Source organism: Clinocottus analis, unplaced genomic scaffold (assembly GCF_023055335.1).
Source record: "Clinocottus analis isolate CAN_PGR_092001 unplaced genomic scaffold, fCliAna1.0.p SCAF_43, whole genome shotgun sequence".
NCBI classification, from domain to species: domain Eukaryota; kingdom Metazoa; phylum Chordata; class Actinopteri; order Perciformes; family Cottidae; genus Clinocottus; species Clinocottus analis.
Genome location: NW_027176187.1, coordinates 739204 through 757251, shown reverse-complemented (window position 1 = coordinate 757251; position 18048 = coordinate 739204). Strand labels below are relative to the sequence as shown.

The window sequence follows — 18048 nt, the reverse complement described above, 5'->3', positions numbered from 1 at the left end:
GTGGCACCATGTGGAGTAAATATATTCCAGTAATAATTGTTTGGTACAGGCTCAACATGCATCATTTATTCTGATGAATCTTTTGAGTCACACGTCCCATTTTAAAGTGAGGGATATGGAGATTAATTATTGGACAACCATCTGGATGAGGTATCCAAAGTTTGACGGTCTGATTTACTCATACCTAGGTCTAGGTCTCTGTCGTTAGACTGTCGTTTTATAACTTTCATTATCTGTTTTGTCAATCTACTGTCTCGTTCTTCAATGTCTGGGACTGCTCTTATGACAGTACTGTCTTTGTGTGGATGTATGTCGCAATCCTGGTGACTGACACCGCCCTATAACCAGGTAGAATGTGGGTGACTGTGGTTAGCGTTCCAGTCTTTTAAGCTGAGGGTTGGTTTCAATCAGAGGGTGGGAAGTTTGTGCCCCGGCTCTGCTAATCCATGTCAATGTTTCCTTGAGCAAGACACTTAACCCTGATTTGCTCACCGTTGCTGTGTCTACGGTGTATAGAGCTAAAATGTAAGTCGCTTTGGATAAAAGCGTCCGCTCAATGAAATGTAATATCCAAATCCTTCTGCGGGGCTGCCATCAATAGGAATGGAAAAATGGTTCTGTCCATAAGACCTCACCTGTTTTTGCAAACAGGACTTTTTTTTATGAATGTGTCTATATGTTGTTCAACGATGATATTAAACATCAATGTAGCACTCAGCATCACATATTATACTCCACTCAATTACAGCATGTCCGGGCCTCGCATCTTAAATTCACAAAATCAAACAGATAACAGTAATCTAAAATAAGTACATGTTATAAAATTAAAGCCCCAATTTCATCACGCATCAACATGCTTAAATATAGAAGGAAGAAACACTGGCTATGCACCAAGGCTTTTGGTGGCATGTACTGTACATTTCATTTAGCTGACGCTTTTATCCAAAGCAACTTACACTTTCGCTCTCTACACCGTAGACACAGCAACTGGGAGCTTGTTCAAGGACACAACAACAGGGAATAGCGGAGCCTCAAACCACCGATGCTCTGACTGAAGGACGTGCATGCTAACCACTGAGCCACAGTCGGCCTGTGTATATAACACAAACACATCATAACACTAGGGCCTAATTGTGCCCCCATGTAGTTCTATGCAGACACTTTATTGCCAGTCAGAATCTTTGTAATAGGCAATGATTCTGAGCACACAGGGATGAGTAATGACTTTACCAGGGCCCTATTCCACGTACGTGGTTCAACGAATCCGATCCAAAGTCCTATTATCCAGTTTAACCTAATGAGATGATAGGCTACAGGATATGTCGGTTCCACGAAGGTGGATCCGCCCACAAACGGTCTCGTTTATTCTAACCAGACGTCAGTTCACAGGACAATTGCGTGTGCCCGCTCCTCTTCAGAAGGGAGAAAAGTCAAACGCCAAATTCATGATGCTGTCTTTCTAAAATGACAAATAAACTCGGAGAAAGAGCGTCTCTTTTCTCTGCTGATGAGCAGAAGTTGATTATGACTACATGTGATGAATTTAAGTCCATAATCATGACAAAATGTAATGGTGCTTTCACATTCAAGCGTAGCGAATAAATAAAAGCACCCGAAAAATACAACGACACTTACAAATAAAAGCTTTCAAAAAATAACCACTCTATTAAAGAACCTGTTCAGGGTCAGTTATACCCCGGTCTGCCAGTCCATGGGCACTGTTCCCGACCCCCATGCGACACTGAAAAGGCGTGTCAGCCAAGACAGCCCAGCAATGTCCAGCTCTTTCAGCATCTCAGGGCGGATTTCATCCACCCCCGGCGCCTTGCCACCAAGGAGCTCTTTAACTGCCTTAGTGACCTCTGCCAGGGATATGGATGCACCCACCCCAAGGTCTTCAGGCGCTGCCCCCTCCCCAGGGGACATGTTGGCCGGGTTTAGGAGTTCCTCAAAGTGCTCTTTCCACCGTCCGATGATGTCCCCAGTCCGAGTCAGCAGTTCCCCTACCCCGCTGATAACAGCCTGGGGTAGGCCCTGCTTTCCCTTTCTGATCCGCCGGATGGTTTGCCAGAACCTCTTTGAGGCCAACCGAAAGTCCTTCTCCATGGCCTCCCCGATCTCTTCCCATGCCCAGGTTTTAGCATCCGCAACCGCCGCAGCTGCAGCCCTCTTGGCCTGCCGGTACCCATCAGCTGCTTCAGGAGACCCCTGGGCCAACCAGGCCCGAAAGGCCTCCTTCTTCAGCTTAACGGCTTCCCTCACCCCCGGTGTCCACCACCGGGTTCTCGGGTTACCGCCAGCTCTTTACCCTTGCGGGACTACTGGAGGGATCTTGGGAGTTTGCCCAACCAGTCTACATGTGCTTTGTGGACTTGGACACCTCCGGGTTCTCGGGTTACCGCCGTGACAGGCACCGACGACCTTCTGACCACAACTCCTGGCGGCCGCTTCCACAATAGAGGCCTTGAACAAGGTCCACTCGGATTCCATGTCCCCAACCTCCCTCAGGATGCATGAAAATTTCTTCCGGAGTTGGGAGTTGAAGACCTTCCGGACAGGATCCTCAGCCAGACGTTCACAGTTCACCCTCACAACACATTTGGGCTTGCTAGGTCTTTCCTGCCGTCTGCCCCGCCATTTAATCTAACTCACCACCAGGTGGTGATCAGTTGACAGCTCTGCTCCTCTCTTCATCCGAGTGTCCAAGACATACGGCAGCAGATCAGATGATACAATTACAAAGTCGATCATTGATCTTTGGCCTAAGGTGTTCTGGTACCAAGTACACTTATGAACCACCATATGCTCGAATATGGTGTTTGTGATGGCCAAACCGTGGCTAGCACAGAAGTCCAACAACAGAACACCGTTCGGGTTCAGATCGGGCAAGCCGTTCCTCCCAATCACCCCCTGCCAAGTTTCACTGTCATTACCCACGTGACCGTTGAAGTCTCCCAGGAGAACTATAGAGTCGGCAGGAGGCGCTCTCTCCAGGACCCCTCCAACCGACTCTAAGAAGGCCGGATACTCCGAGCTGCTGTTCGGTGCATAAGCACAAACAACAGTCAGAGCCTTACTCTCCGCAACCCTGAGGCGCAGGGAGGCGACCCTCTCGCTCACCGGAAAAAACTCCAACATAGCGGCGCTCAGCCGGGGGCTCGTGAGTATCCCCACTCCCACCAGGCGCCTCTCACCCTGGGCAACTCCAGAAAAGGACAAAGTCCAACCCTTCTCCAGGAGCTTGGTTCCAGAGCCCTTGCTGTGCGTGGAGGTGAGCCCAACTATATCTAGCTGGTACCGCTCCACCTCCTGCACCAGCTCCGGCTCTTTCCCCGCTATCGAGGTGACGTTCCACGTCCCTAGAGCTAGTCCATGCTGCCGGCGATCGGCTCGCCCAGGTCTTCCGCCTGGCCTGCCGCCCGGTCTGCACTGCACCCGAGCCCGATAGTCCTCTCCGCGGGTGGTGAGTCCATGGAGTGGCAGCGGCACCATGATGTTTTTTCGGGCTGACCCCGACTGGGCCCCATGGGCGAAAGCCTGGCCACCAGACGCTCGCCAACGAGCTCGCCTCCCGGGTCTGGCTCCGCCTTGTCCGGGCGGGGTGACTAAACTCCTAGTGCTGCTCTCCATCAGGGTTTTTTGAACCGCTCTTAGTCTGGGCTGTCCCCCGAGACCTGTTTGCCTTGGGATACCCTACAAGGGGCTGACGCCTTGGACAATATAGCTTCCAGGATCACTGAGCCACTCAAACTCCTCCACCACGTTAAGGTGGCGATTCGCGGAGGATCATGACTTTATCTCATAATTTTGACTTTTCTTTTGTGGCTGAATGTGCTTCCATAAATATGAGCAAAACAGGCTGTGAAAAAAGCCTTTGCTGTTTATCCTCTTGGTCCTTCTCTCAAAATATTGACAAGAATTTTATCTTTTGCTTGAAGTAAATGTTTTCAAAAACTTTTTTTTGACAATGAATATTTTCTCCTAAACATATGTGCCACAATTATTGACACTCCATTAAATATTTTGTGCAGCCACCGCTTGTCAAGATAACAGCTCTGAGTCTTCTTCTTTAAGCGTGGTGAGGTGGGGAACACATGGCACTGGATCTGAGACCATTCCTCCATGCAGATTCTCTCCACATCCTTCAGATACTGAGGTCGACGCTTTGTGGACTCTCCTCTTCAGCTCATCCCACACATGTTCTATGGGGTTTAGGTCGGGGGACTGTGATGGTCTTAGCAAAACCTTTATTCTGTGGTCAGTGAATCATTTCTGTGTAGATTTTGAGGTGGGCTTTAGATCATTGTCATGCTGGAAGGTCCAATCACGACCCATTTTAAGCTTCCTGGCAGACGCGGTTAGGTTTTCATTTAATACCTGCTGGTATTTGATGCAGTCCATGATACTATGTATCCTAACAAGATGTCCAGGGCCTTTGGAAGAAAAAACAGCCCGACAACATCAAAGATTCGTCACCATACTTCACGGTGGCTATGAAGTACTTTTCTGTATGGCTATCTTTTTTGTCTACACCAAACCCACCTTTGAAGTCTGTTGCCAAATAACTCTAAGCAGCAGCTTTCACCATGTTCTCCACTCGCATAAAAATGATTTTGGCTAGCACTGTTAACTATCGGGAAAAAGGTCCTGGTTTCAATCCCTGGCCGAACGACATGTGTGGAGTTGGCATGTTGTTCCTGTGTCAGGGTTCTCTGGCTTCCTCCCACAGTTCACAGACATACAGCTCAGTTAACTGATGACTCTAAATGGCCCTGAGGTGTGAAAATGTGCGGGAATGGTTGTCTGTCTTTGTGTGCCATGCGAAAGTCTGTCTACCTGTCCAGGTGAACCCTGCTTTTACCAAATGTCAGATGGGATGAGATAAAATTAATAAAAAACTAGTTCCGATTATGGGCAGTAGTATTACTTTGGCAAATTTACTTAATAATATCAGCAATCACTTCAAAAAGTTTCACACCTGGTTAATAGCATGTTTTGCTCTCATGCTTATTTTTACACAGTCATCTTGCTTTCCATGATTTGATTGGACTGCTCAACAATTATTTTTGAAAATATTTGGGTCCTTAATTCATTAAGGACCCACAAAATATATATCATAACTATAATCACAGCCAGGGTTTGACATATGATATATTTTAGAGACGGAGATGCCTTCGCCTGGCCGAGCCTAGACATTTCGCCTGAGATATACAAAGTCACAGATTTCACGCACGCACGCACGCACACACACAAACGCTCAACAGGATACACTTCCTTTGTTTGTCAAAGAGGAACTTGATCACTTCACTCTTGCTACACAACCTAGTCGTATGAGGAAGCGTCTCAACAGTTTCCAACCTTTTAATGCTTTTAGGCAATAGAATCAATATTACAATCGCATTTTGGTTATTAAATCACTTCGTATTAAGTCACATTATGCGGTTAGCCTGTAATGTGTCAATTACAATACAATTATTATCATTTTAAATGAAAACGAAAAAAGCAGGGTTGTTATATTTTGTTTGACTGTAAAAATGCATTTTAGTGAAGAATCAGAGTAAACTCATGACAACAACAGCTGAGGTGGTGACGTCATTAAGTCAGCTTTTTGCAACTGCAGAAAGACCGTCCTGCGTCCTTCTGTCCCTGGGCGTCTGCACGCAGTCCAAACTCCAAAAGTACACAAGTTTGTACTTGCCGTGCTATGGTATTTCATTCATAGTCATAGCTGACGTTATTCATTCACAGGCATAGCTGATGATATTCATTCATTCATAGCTGACGTTATGCATTCATTCATTCATAGTCATAGCTGACGTTATTCATTCATTCATAGCTGACGTTATGCATTCATTCATTCATAGTCATAGCTGACGTTATTCATTTAGTCATAGCTGACGTTATGCATTAGTTCATAGTCACAGCTGACGTTATGCATTCACTAATTCATAGTGAAAGCTGACGTTATTCATTTGTTCATTGCAGAGCTTATTCGTTGCCTCTTTTTCATAGCAGAGCTCATGCACTAACATGCACTAATATGCAATAACATGCACTTAAAGCAATTAAGTCTCTCCTGACTGAATTGTATGCCGGTGATCAGTTGTTAAAAACCACATTGCCCTTAATAGTAATTACTAATGAACAGATCACTCACCTGGCAGGTCCCACATATTTAACTGCATACTTTCAGATGAATGTGTTGCAAATTTAGCCTTTGCCATGTTACAGCCCACTAACTCATAATGCTCTTAGACATAACATAAACATATTCAACATCAACTTTTCTTTTCTCAGTATAAAAAGATGCTCTTAAATATTAGCATTTTGTAAATGGTTTCATATTAGGATGTAGTAAAGTGCAGATAATCGTCTATACTAGGCATTCACACACAGCTGAACACTGTGCGTGTGTGTGAGGGGGCGGTGATGATTCAGAAGTCAGATTTCTCACAGGAACAGTCACTTCACTAGAAGCAGAAGCACATTGCAGTTGGCCAGTGAGGGAAGAATTTTTGGGGCTTTTTGTGTCTCTTTGGTAGGCATCTGAGGGATCTGGAGAGGTATACAACTGCCCATATATTGGATATTTTATTTTCAGTTTGTCACAATGTCCAGAGTTGCTAATCTGTCGAAGCTGCGACAAGAGAGGATGAGGGAAATCAACCTGCGGGTGAGTTTGCATTATGTTCATCATTGAGTATAACAGTAAAGACATTAACATCAGGAATTTGGCATTGGATTCACTTAAGGTCAACCACACAATGTTTAAAAAAGACAGTCAAAAGCACAGATATTTAGAGATTACGACTAAATGTTATTTTGTAGATTTTTTTGTCACTTCCCCCTTGTCTATATTAGTGTCATTGCCTGGTTTGGCACTGTCAGTATTATACGTTTCCTCAATTTGACACAGGGCCTGCCCACTACGGCATGAGCATGGGCCTCTTCAGCCACGGGCCCTCATATCAATGCATTTCTTCTCTAGATGAACAGGATAAATCTCTCTGTATTTTTGGGATGTAGGTGGTGGTGTGTATGTATGTTTGCTTGTACACAGTGTGCTTTTTCACTGAATATTTAACTATAGCAACTGTTGCCATAGAAATGGCAGTGGGTGTGTGTCTGGAATATTACTGCTTTCTTTGTTACAGGCCTCAAAAATGTGTATAAATAAATTGATAAAAAACCTAGCTATTGCTAGATTTACTGTGGCACTAGTCTAGTCCAACACCCACACACCCACCCAAACACCCACCCAAACACCCACCCACACACACACACACACACACACACACACACACACACACACACACACACACACACACACACACACACTGTGCTTGATTTACCAAGGCTCCCCAATTTCCCACCATCAGCTGCACAATATCCACCCTGACTATACAGTTCGAGACAGTATTGAACTTCGGCTTCAAGGTGGTTATACATAGTAGACAAAAACAATGATCACTCAAATGCATATCCCGTTGTGCGAGATGAGAACTTGGCAAATAATAATTGTAACAGACTCTTACTATGAAAGCTTCACTGAGGAGTTGCAAGGACCTCTTGAATTTCTGCAATGAAGAGAACAAATGTTATTTTTTGTAAGTTATCCATTTAGAAAACAAATTAAGATATGAACTTCTTGCGAGAAAACTAATACGTTGTAGAAGTGAGCATTAGCCATATTTACTGAGCTTTCATTCTGTTTTGTGTAGCAAGCTAGCTAAATAGCTTATGCTGCATGTGTTCACACCAAACGCGGCACAATTTTAACGTGTGACCAGCCACAAATTTTGGTGTTATGAACCCAAACACGAGGGCGTTCGATTTTCCGATGTTTTTGTGACTTCCACAACAAATATTAGGCAGAACTAGTGGTTATTTCTCTCATAGTCAATAGCGGAAAAGATTGTTCTTTTTACGGAGAGAAGTGACGGAGATAAGCCACACACCCTTTGTGGCGGCGTGATTATTCACGCTGCGTTTGGGGTGAACACCCTATTCTTGTCGTGCAACACGACTGACGCAGTAGACGCGATGCAAAAAATTGTGTCACATTTGGTGTTAACACAGCATTAGTCTTCATTACAAAAGTTATGTGGGTAAAACTACCAAATAGCATGGCAATGGTCAAGTGTAAGTAGAGAAGGTGTCAAAAAGATCAGGCGTAATTACCAAGACAGCTCTATAGATCTAAGCTAAATGAAACACAAGACTACTTCACACCCTGAGATGGCAGGTGAATCCAGGGAGTTTTTTCCTCCAAAAACAGGAACTTGTGACAGCAATCAGACCCCAGATCACAAGAAACCATTTTGCAAGGACTGGATGTGACCAGAAGTGAGCAACTGTTGCATAATTTGAGAGCTCTTTCCTTTTTATGCAAGTCAAAAAGCCAGACATCTGGGAAATGACGACCAAACAGGCTTGTAATGAAATTTTAGGTGTTGACCTAAAGTGGCTGACAAATGTAAGACTGTACAACTATCCAAAAACACAGAAACAGACACAACCATCCAGTTGGATGAACCACTGTGACAGCGGAGGCAATTCTCATGGTACAATATTTAGTCTACAGTATTCAGTACAGTGTACAGATACTCGTTTTGAAGATTGAATTGAATACTTCATTGTCATTGTCCAAAGACAATGAAAAACAGTTTAAGCTGCTCCCATGGCAAAGACAAACATTTAAAACAACCATAGACACATAACAAGTAGACATTTAAAGTAACACATGTAGACATCAGAAATAAGTGGATTAAAGTGCATGTGCCGTTAATATTGCCCGTGCTCTAAGCCTTTGGATCGGGAGGGGGGGAGGGGGGGTTAAGCTGCCCCATAGTCTGTTTGTGCGTGTTGCGATTGTTCTGTACCTCCTTCCCGAAGGAAGGGGAGCCCATGCCCAGGGTGGGTGGGGTCTCTGGAGATGCAGCTGGCTTTCCTACAGAGCCGGTCAGCGTATAGGTCACTGAGGGGGGTAGTGTGGTCCCAATGACTCGTTCTGCCATTCTTACCACCCGCCGCAGGTCTCTCCTGTTTTCCACTGTGCAGCTAGCAAACCCAACAGTGCAGTAGTAGGTCAGGAGGTTCTCAGTGGTCGCCCGATAGAAGTTTATCAGCAGGTGTTGACGAAGGTGAGCCTGCTTCAGCTTCCTGAGGAAGTAGAGCCTCTGCTGGGCCTTCCCCACCTGGTGGGAGATGTTTTTGGACCAGGTAAGGTCCGATGAAATGTGGACTCCGAGGTATGTGATGCAGTCCACCCTCTCCACCTCCTCTCCACGTACCCGGAGGGTAGCGTGCTCCACCCGCCTTGTTCTCGTGAAGTCTATTATCATTTCTTTTGTTTTTGTTGTGTTTAAGTCCAGTGAACATCTCTATAATTTTCACCCACAATGCCTCCACAAAGGCCCCGGTCCGAACCAGGCTCTGGTGAATCACAGACTGTGTACAGCCCGAATCCACCATTGCCTGATGTGTACACCCCTGGATCTTTAACGGAACGCAGTAGGTCACCCTCGTACCGGAGGAGGGTGTTGGACAGCTGGCAACCCGATTCACCTGGCTGATGGGAACCTCCTTCGTGGGGCAGGCACCAGCTGGGTTGGAGCCAGTGTGGAACTGCTGTCCCCCTGACCACTTGGATGAACCACCAGGTGGTCCTCCACCAGGGTCATGGCTAACTCCAGCGATGTAGGGCAGCAGACCCACGCTCCCAACGTTCCAACTGGCAGTCTCTCCGCAAACTGATCCAGGACTTTCTTCACCACCACCAGCTGCGCCCCTCCTCTGCTCCTGTGTAGCAGCCATCTGGTCGCGGTGTCCCTTAGCCCCTGCTCATACGCAAATGGGCAGTCCTCGGGCTCCAGCATAGCCTTGTTAAACAACCACCAGTGGTCCTCCGGTGTTAGGCCCAGCCAATACAAGGCGGCTTTAAGCACGTCCGCACAATGGCGTCGGGCCACCGGTGGCAGCTCCAGGGCCGCTGTCTGCACCTCACCGATAAGAAGTGACAGGAGCCGGACCACTCACTCCTCCACCGGCCAGCCACACACCTACGCTATTGCCTCTTGAGTCTGCCTCTCTGACCGCGCCAATGTGTGCACCTTAAAAAAAAAAATAGCTATGATTTTGTGATTCTGTTTAGGCCACCAGAGAAGGGTTAGAAGGCCCTGATGGCCCGCCACTAAATAACCTGATACTGACTGAGGTCAGAGGTCTCATAACAAATGCACAGGAAGTATTTTCCACACTGACTCTCTGTTTTTTCTTTCAGAATAAAGAGAGAGAGCGCATGAGGGAGCGAGAGAAGGCGGCAAGGGAGAGGGAGGCACGTTACAGCAATGGTCACCTCTTCACGTCATTGACAGTGTCAGGAACCACACTCTGTTCATCATGCAACAAGAGTATTACTGCTAAAGAGGCGCTCAGCTGCCCTAGTAAGTACATAGTGCACATGTACACTGAGAGGTGGGTAAACGGAAGTACAAGTAAAAGTTCTGTCAGTTCATATTTAGGTAAGTCTGTGAAGGTATCTATGACTTACATTCGCTAAGCCTGACATGCTAGCTTAGTATACTCACCGCTGTCATGTTGTTCTAATGGCGCCTCGAGAGGCTTGCCCTGATGAGCACGAGAGACAAGAACGCACACCCTAGGGCCAAATGCGAGCTGATTGGATAAATTGTACGTCACTCATTTATATCTTTAATCAGTGACTGGCTAAACTGCTTTTCAGAGACATCTTTCTTGGGTCAAGTAGACCTGGCCCCAGCATGTGCACAGCGCAGTAGAGACGTGCACAGTGACAGCTGAGAGGTGCACGGGTGGAGAGGATACACAGGAAAAGCATAACACAAATATTGACAATTTGTATAATTTATTATTATTATAATTTTCATAATTAATAATATGTTTTTTTTCGGTGGCTGAAGGTGGGGCCAGGTCCCGAAAACCCGGTTGTTTTCAAGCATTGTTTAGTTTTGATTATTTTACAATTCTTTCAAATTGCGACTGTAATCTGGAAGAAAATATGGTAACGAGAGACGAGATATAACCCGTTTGTCCTTTTTATCTGTCCATTTTTTCCAGCCTGTAATGTGACTATCCACAACCGCTGTCGAGACACTTTGCCAAACTGCGCCAAAATGAAACAGAGGGTAAGATGAAGGCTACACCACAAATCATCAGAACTGTAATTATTATCTTCCTTCAATTATTTTTACACGTATTAAGAGAGTTATTACATTTTTCTTCTAAAGCCTCTTTACACTGCAATTTTGAGTTGTCTGGTCAATTGTGAGCGGAATATCACAACATCTTTGGTCATCAATAAAAAATCATGTAGTCTGAGAAAATTCAAACCAAAAGGTAAAGCAAAAGGAGATTATCGGACATAGAGGGGCATAGATGCTCCAATATACGGTATGTTTTTTTATTTACATGGTACAAGATTCACATTTATTACAAAATCGGACAGCCAATTAAAGTGATATTCTACAACCCGACAGATTCCGACCAAGTGTAAATATACAACATACAAACCTGTAGAATACGAGGAACAAGAAGTAGTCACACAAAGATTACACACAAACAGAGGATGTATTTTTAAAACACTTGAAGGAAAGATCATACTGCTACAACATTGATCAAGCCCCAATCTCTCTTCCTCAACATCATTAGAATTGGAAATGAATAATAATAATCGGTTATATAATAATTGGTCTCAGACAAATATTTTGTTTGTACTTTACACTCATGACATGCTTTTGGACTCAATGTTTGACTTGAATGTTGAAGTATGAGTACTACCACGTTCTTAGGTCGGAAACTTCATGTATAATTAAAGAAGTTAAATTTTGAATAAGAAGATAAAGATGACAGACTGTTGGTGAGACAACTGAAGGGGGAGAGGCCAGCAGATCTATTGATAACATTTCCTGCAGTTAAATGTGGATTCTAAACAAATTGATGGCAGTTAAACGATGGAAATGTGATGGAGAGTTTGAGAGAGCAGTGCTAGTGTTGTCAGAGTTTCTTGAATTAGAATACAGGGTAGTTTAGTGTCAACATGATTTTCATGTTGATGCGACGTAAGATTACAGATTGAGATCTCTTGTCTCAGTAGTGAAACACATATATATTTACCTCATATAGAAAGCTATTGCACATGTAACATTATGATTTGTCTTATTTATTAATACAGCAGCAGAAGATGGCCCTAATAAGGAATAACTCAGCCATACAGAATGTCACGCTGCGCACAAAAAGTGAGAGCTTTTCTTACACATATATTCAGTCTCCTTTTCCAATCTCAATTTGTTCTCATTTAGTGTTCCTATTTTTTCTCCTTCTGTTTTCCTCCTAATTGCCTGCCACTCTCTGGCAACTTTTTTTCAAACTCCACAGCTCAAGGAATGCGTGAGCGTCCAAGTTCAGCCATCTACCCTTCTGAAAGCTTCCGACAGTCCCTGCTGGGATCCCGCCGTGGACGCTCAAGCCTATCTCTGTCTAAGAGTGTCTCTACCAACAATATTGCAGGGTGAGCTTCACTTTCATTGGCCAGCATCTACAACACAATGTAAGGCACACTTAACAAGGATATGGTCTAGCATCGTCCCACTGTAGGATTTGTCCACAAGCACAATAATTGTGGATCTTGATCCTGTGAACTTGCAAGGTATATCTTTTTTTCTTTTTCATTTTTCAGGATGTGCAACCCTAACCCTAACCCTGACCCTAGATCATTGTTCATCATTATATACACACTTTTGAGTCTTATCCTGGTTTGGATTATATTATGTTTGCATGAAATAATATACAGCTGATGGATTTTTAAATGTAGATAAACTAATTAGAAGATAATTCTTTAACCCAATTAGTGATGCTAGACTTTGTTTCTGGAGTGAAGTTTGTTTGTTCGTCGACATCTTGAATTTTTTTTTTTGCTGTGCTGAAAATAATTCAAACTAGCGACTTAGCCAATAAATTCACGGTAACAATGTTTAGGGAGGTAACAAATGAAAGTTTTACGTGAAAAATATGGTATTTTTCTTATAGACTTTCCATTTAGCCTAGACCTTTCTCACAACAGACATTTGGGCTTGTCATAGCAGGAAGCGCTTATGTAATACTGATAACACGAACATGACTCATGTTCAATTCAAGTGTTTCAATGGAAGTAACAGTAAGCAAACATGCACATAGATAAATAGAATTGTACCATCATTCATTTCAATATGTAAAGCTGCGCTTTTACCACTGTGACATGTCAAAATTTCTTCTGTTAAAAAGACCTATTCAATTGCCATGTACTACAAGTTAGTCACCCCTTAACACCTTTTTTTCTTGTCACATGTGCGGTCTCAAATATTACAGTATTAAGATTTACCATCAGTCAATCAAATTCTGATGAAAAACGAATGACTGGTACCCACAACCTGTCATAAAATAACTAAATTATAGCCCATACACTGCTCCTTTGTCTCAAAACATGTTTTTGAGTTTTCACTATTATTCTTTGTCATTTGCCTCCCAAGAAGACAAATCTTGATTCCTCCGTGGTGAGGGCGGCGTGCGACCAGGTCATGTCTGCGCGCTGCGGCACATTAAATAGTCTGGAGTTTTTTTTCAGCGTGAGAAATACGATGTGTGGCGGGAGGGCGTGATTTAAGGTCGAAATGCGTGACACTTGAGAGCCCTGTTTTTGTCCTGAGCCTTCATTTTTACCCTTTCCACAGCAACAGACCTCTGGCTTGTCACTTGTTCATCTAGCTTTTTGGGCTGGGACTGTTTATCAATGTCCCTTTGCAGGACCAGTCGCTTCGCCTGGTCAACAGCAATCTTATTAACAGCAACAGCAGGGTAGCCATTCTCGTACTGCTCTGCAGTGTTTCTATGAAGAGCCCCAGTAATCACCCACCCCAATAGGGTTCTTACTGCGTACGGTCCTTCTCCTCAACTGTTGACCACTTCCCTCAGTTCCATTAATTTTGAAGCGTTTGTGCCAATCAACAAGTGGACATCAGCGTTAATGCCACTTGGTACTCAATGAACTTCATAATGTCTTCAAAACCAGATCTGCGACCTTGCGTTCCAGCAATGTCACATGCAGCTGTTCTCCATTTTTCTCTGAGCTTGTAAGGAAGCTTCTGCATGATCGTTTTCATGTTCGCTGGCATGTTAAGTTCGTCCAAATATTGTAACTTCTTCATAGCATTGCAACACTCTCTTAAGCACAATGCATATGCCTGCAACCATTTACCATCTTCTGCTTTAACAGCAGGCCATCCAACAATTCTGTCCACAAAGGCAGCCGTGACCTTAACCTCATTTCTGTGTGCTTGAAGGAGGTCTTTGGCCACAGAGTACCATCTTTCTAGAACCATATGCTGGCAACTGCGTACACGATCTCATGGTTGCCCCCTAGTGTATTGCTCCAGATGATTTAAACAGTCACCTTTGTTAGTTTTTGGCTTCAACACAATGTTCAAAAGCTTTGATGAAGGATCTGAATTGAAGCGGATCTCCAGCGAAAGTTGGAATTTCTCTGTGTGGAAGAGACTGAGAGTTCTGTGTCTGTACAAGGATTGCTGTTATTTCATTTCGTCTTTGTAACAGACTGTAGAGCTCGCCAGGTATCTGAGGATTGCCTTGAGATGTGTTGCTTGATGACCACCATAATGTACATCTGAGTGCCGAGATTTTATTTGATCAGATGTTTGCCACATGTACTTTGTCTGAATACCTGCTTTTGTAGTTTCATATTCGTCCACTTTCATTGTTTTTACCATTGTTGGTTGAGCGTTAGCAGACATTGAATATTGGTGTTGAAACAATTCTTTTGGCTGTGGTTTGTATCGTTCAGCATGAGGATTGAGTGCCGTTCCAGACCATCTGAATGTGCTTTTGAGACGTCGTGTTTTGAGCCGTTTAACACTGCTAGCTGTGCTGAAGAGGCTGTTAGTTCAGTGTTCATTTCCAGTTGCTCTTTTTGCCTCCTTATGCTGTGTTCACACCGAACGCGTCAACATTTCGACGCCCGTCGAGATTTCATGTAAAGTCAAGGCACAGCCGCGTCAGAGCTGCATAGATGCGTATTTTCCAGCAGGCAGCGCGTCAGACGCGTAGAAGCAGCACGAACAGCCCGCAGGTCGCGGAGCGAACTCGGGTTGACGCGCGAGTTGTTGTTGCGCGAGTTCAAATTTCCCAACTCCGGCTGCAAAAACGCGTGAGTCATAGTTGCGTCAGCCAATCAGCGTTGAGATAGTCCACTCGTCACCGTCGAACTGACGGTGCTGCTGCTGGTCCTCCAGAAGGAGCTGATAGCGGCTTCATTCAGGCTGTTGTGGGACTACGGATACTATTATGAACCCAGACACCACGGAGTTTATGTTCTCACGTTTTTGTGACTTCCACAATAAGTATAAAGCAGAGCTAGTGGTTGTTTCATCTATAGTCTTTAAACGGAAAAAAAACGCTTTTTTCAAGGAAAAAAGCGGCTGAGATAAGCCACGCCCCTTTTGTGGCGCCGCGATTAGTCTTGCTGCTTTTGGTGTGAACACACTACTCGACGCACGTCGAAAAAAATCTCGACGCGCGTCGAGAAATTTCTTTACGCGTTCGGTGTGAATGCACCATTAGTTGCTCCTTTTGCTCCTCCAAAGCATGCTTCTTCCACAGCGCTGCAGCATGTGTCATGAGCTCAACCCTTTCTACCTCTGCTTGAAGCATGTGGCCGATGTTGACGAACTGCTGCCTTTTGAAACACTACTTCCACTTGACCATTAGCTTAAAGCATTGGATTGGACATTGGAAATGCTGTACTGAGGCTTTACATTAAACCCATTAATGTGAACACCACCTTCAGTACTGGGGCACCTTTCATTGTCAACCAGCCATTGTTTTACATCATCAATGAAGAGTTTGATGCTGAGCATTTTTAGATTGTACCACGTTTCTTTTCTGTCCCCCTCCTCTTGAAGCAACAAGAGCATCAGTGTTGCATGTGTAGCCTTGACTTACCCACAGACAACATTGAATTGTTCAAATGTAATCTAGATGTTATTCCAGATATGTGGAGGAGAAAAGCTGAACGCTGCCTCTCCATGTTTACTTCTGACTCTTGGAACAGAAAGTAGACCAGAACCAGGCATGTGCAATCACTTTGTTAGAACATTGCCTCACAGGTGGAATGAGCTCCCCTTTGACATCAGGACAACAGAAAGTGTCTACATGTTCTGTCACAAAATAAAAACACATATTTATTGAATTCACCTTGAATAAGGAAGGTAGCACAGTAGTAGCACTTTAGTAGCACTTAAATGTCTCTTACTGACAGCACTTTGTAGTATAACTTTATTGAACAAATTGTATTTCCTAATTCTTGTTCTGAGTTTGTTTTCATGAATGCACTTAGTGTAAGTCGCTTTGGATAAAAGCATCAGCTAAATGAAATGTAATGTAATTGGAAATAAAGTTCTGTCTTTGCAAAAAATAACTAATATTTGACAAAAAAAAGATCGTGTCTGCAAATAACCTGTTTTGCAAACTGAGTATATTTTCAAGAAAATAACAATAACGTTCAATCTGTGCAAATCCAAATGAGTGCAAATGTGTGAGCATCACATTGTATCAGTTTTAGTGGCTCCATTGAGCTACTTTCCTCGACAAACATTTTTAAAATGGGGTTGTAGATTTGATACAGCTGCCCTCAATTCATGCTTAATGTTGAGCTGATATCTCGCTTTTGTTATGTGGTGGTTAAAGAGAGGACCCAAATGCGAGAGCAACAGTTGAAAATAATAATTTCATTTAAACAGAAAGGGTGGACAACCTTACTCACACGGAGGAACACACAGGCAACAACGCAGTATAATACCACACTGCACCACTGAGGCAGGAGACCAATAAAGGAAACAATAAAGGACAATCAACTGGCAATCACAGGGGCAGGAAGTGCAGAAACCACAAAATAAAACAGGAAACAGACAAACTCACATCATGACAATTTGAGAGACCCAACTGTAAAAAAGCCGATCTCACCGAGGCTTTTTAGCAAAACACCAAGCATAACCTGTTAACGGCGTAACGTAAACATTTACACGAAAGTGCAGGCATTTTGCCACGTATTTATTAATGAAGTTTTATGTCTGTGTACTAAAGTTCTCATGTTCATGGGGAGAGTGTTCGTCCTGAAACCACAAGGTAGTCGGTTTATCCCTATTACCCCCCTCCAAAAATAAGTTATCAAAAAATATTTTATAATTTTTTTAATTTGAAATATATATATATATATATATATATATATATATATATATATATATATATATATATATATATATATATATATATATATATATAAACAGCATCACACTCTGCATCCCAATTGTAATACCTCTTCGTCCCACTATCGCGCATCACAGTATGAGAATTACTGAGTTAATTGCTACACTATGCTATTTTTTGCTTTTTGACTGTTTTTAATGTAATAATGAATGTTCTTAATTGTTTTTAAATTTTGTTTTCTTCTGCAATATGTTTTGATGCTTTTAATGTTTTTTTATTAATGTGAAGCACTTTAATCCCCTTGTTATTGAAATGTGCTATACAATACATGTGCTGTGTCCTTTTGCGTGTGTGTGTGTGTGCACGTGCGTCCGTGTGTATTGTAGGACCCTAAATGACGACTCTCCACTCGGGCTGCGCAGGATCCTTTCCCAGTCTACAGACTCCCTCAGCTTCAGGACCAGAGCTATGTCAGTGGAGTCTCTCAATGATGACGGTATCACTCCATTCAACCTATCCATCATAGTAAAATGGCTGGGGAATCTGGATACATTGGGGGGGGATGTTGGTTCGCTAGTTGGTAAGGTATATATGTAGACCTTCACTTAAATTATTGAGTAAATGTTTGAAAAGAAGCCATAAGTAAATTGAGTAAGGTGGATGGAGGAGACGTAAGTGAGGCAAGTAATAGTTAGAAGTGCAATAGAAGGGGAAATATTTCAATCAGTAGAGACCACTTGGATGAAGAAAAGATAA

The 18048-nt window shown here is 43.5% G+C and overlaps 1 protein-coding gene across 3 annotated transcripts in view; it reads left to right on the top strand.

Moving 5' to 3' along the window:
- The first annotated feature begins 6485 nt into the window (after nt 1-6485).
- Nucleotides 6486-18048, top strand: part of arhgef2a (Rho guanine nucleotide exchange factor (GEF) 2a) — a 49711-nt gene continuing 38148 nt past the window's right edge. For all 3 annotated transcript variants that reach the window (XM_068599124.1, XM_068599125.1, XM_068599123.1), the window contains exons 1-6: nt 6486-6673; nt 10283-10445; nt 11098-11165; nt 12212-12275; nt 12415-12547; nt 17679-17788. In XM_068599124.1, coding sequence (XP_068455225.1) covers nt 6611-6673; nt 10283-10445; nt 11098-11165; nt 12212-12275; nt 12415-12547; nt 17679-17788 — 601 coding nt within the window. In that variant the 5' untranslated portion in view covers nt 6486-6610. The remainder of the gene's footprint in view (nt 6674-10282; nt 10446-11097; nt 11166-12211; nt 12276-12414; nt 12548-17678; nt 17789-18048) is intronic.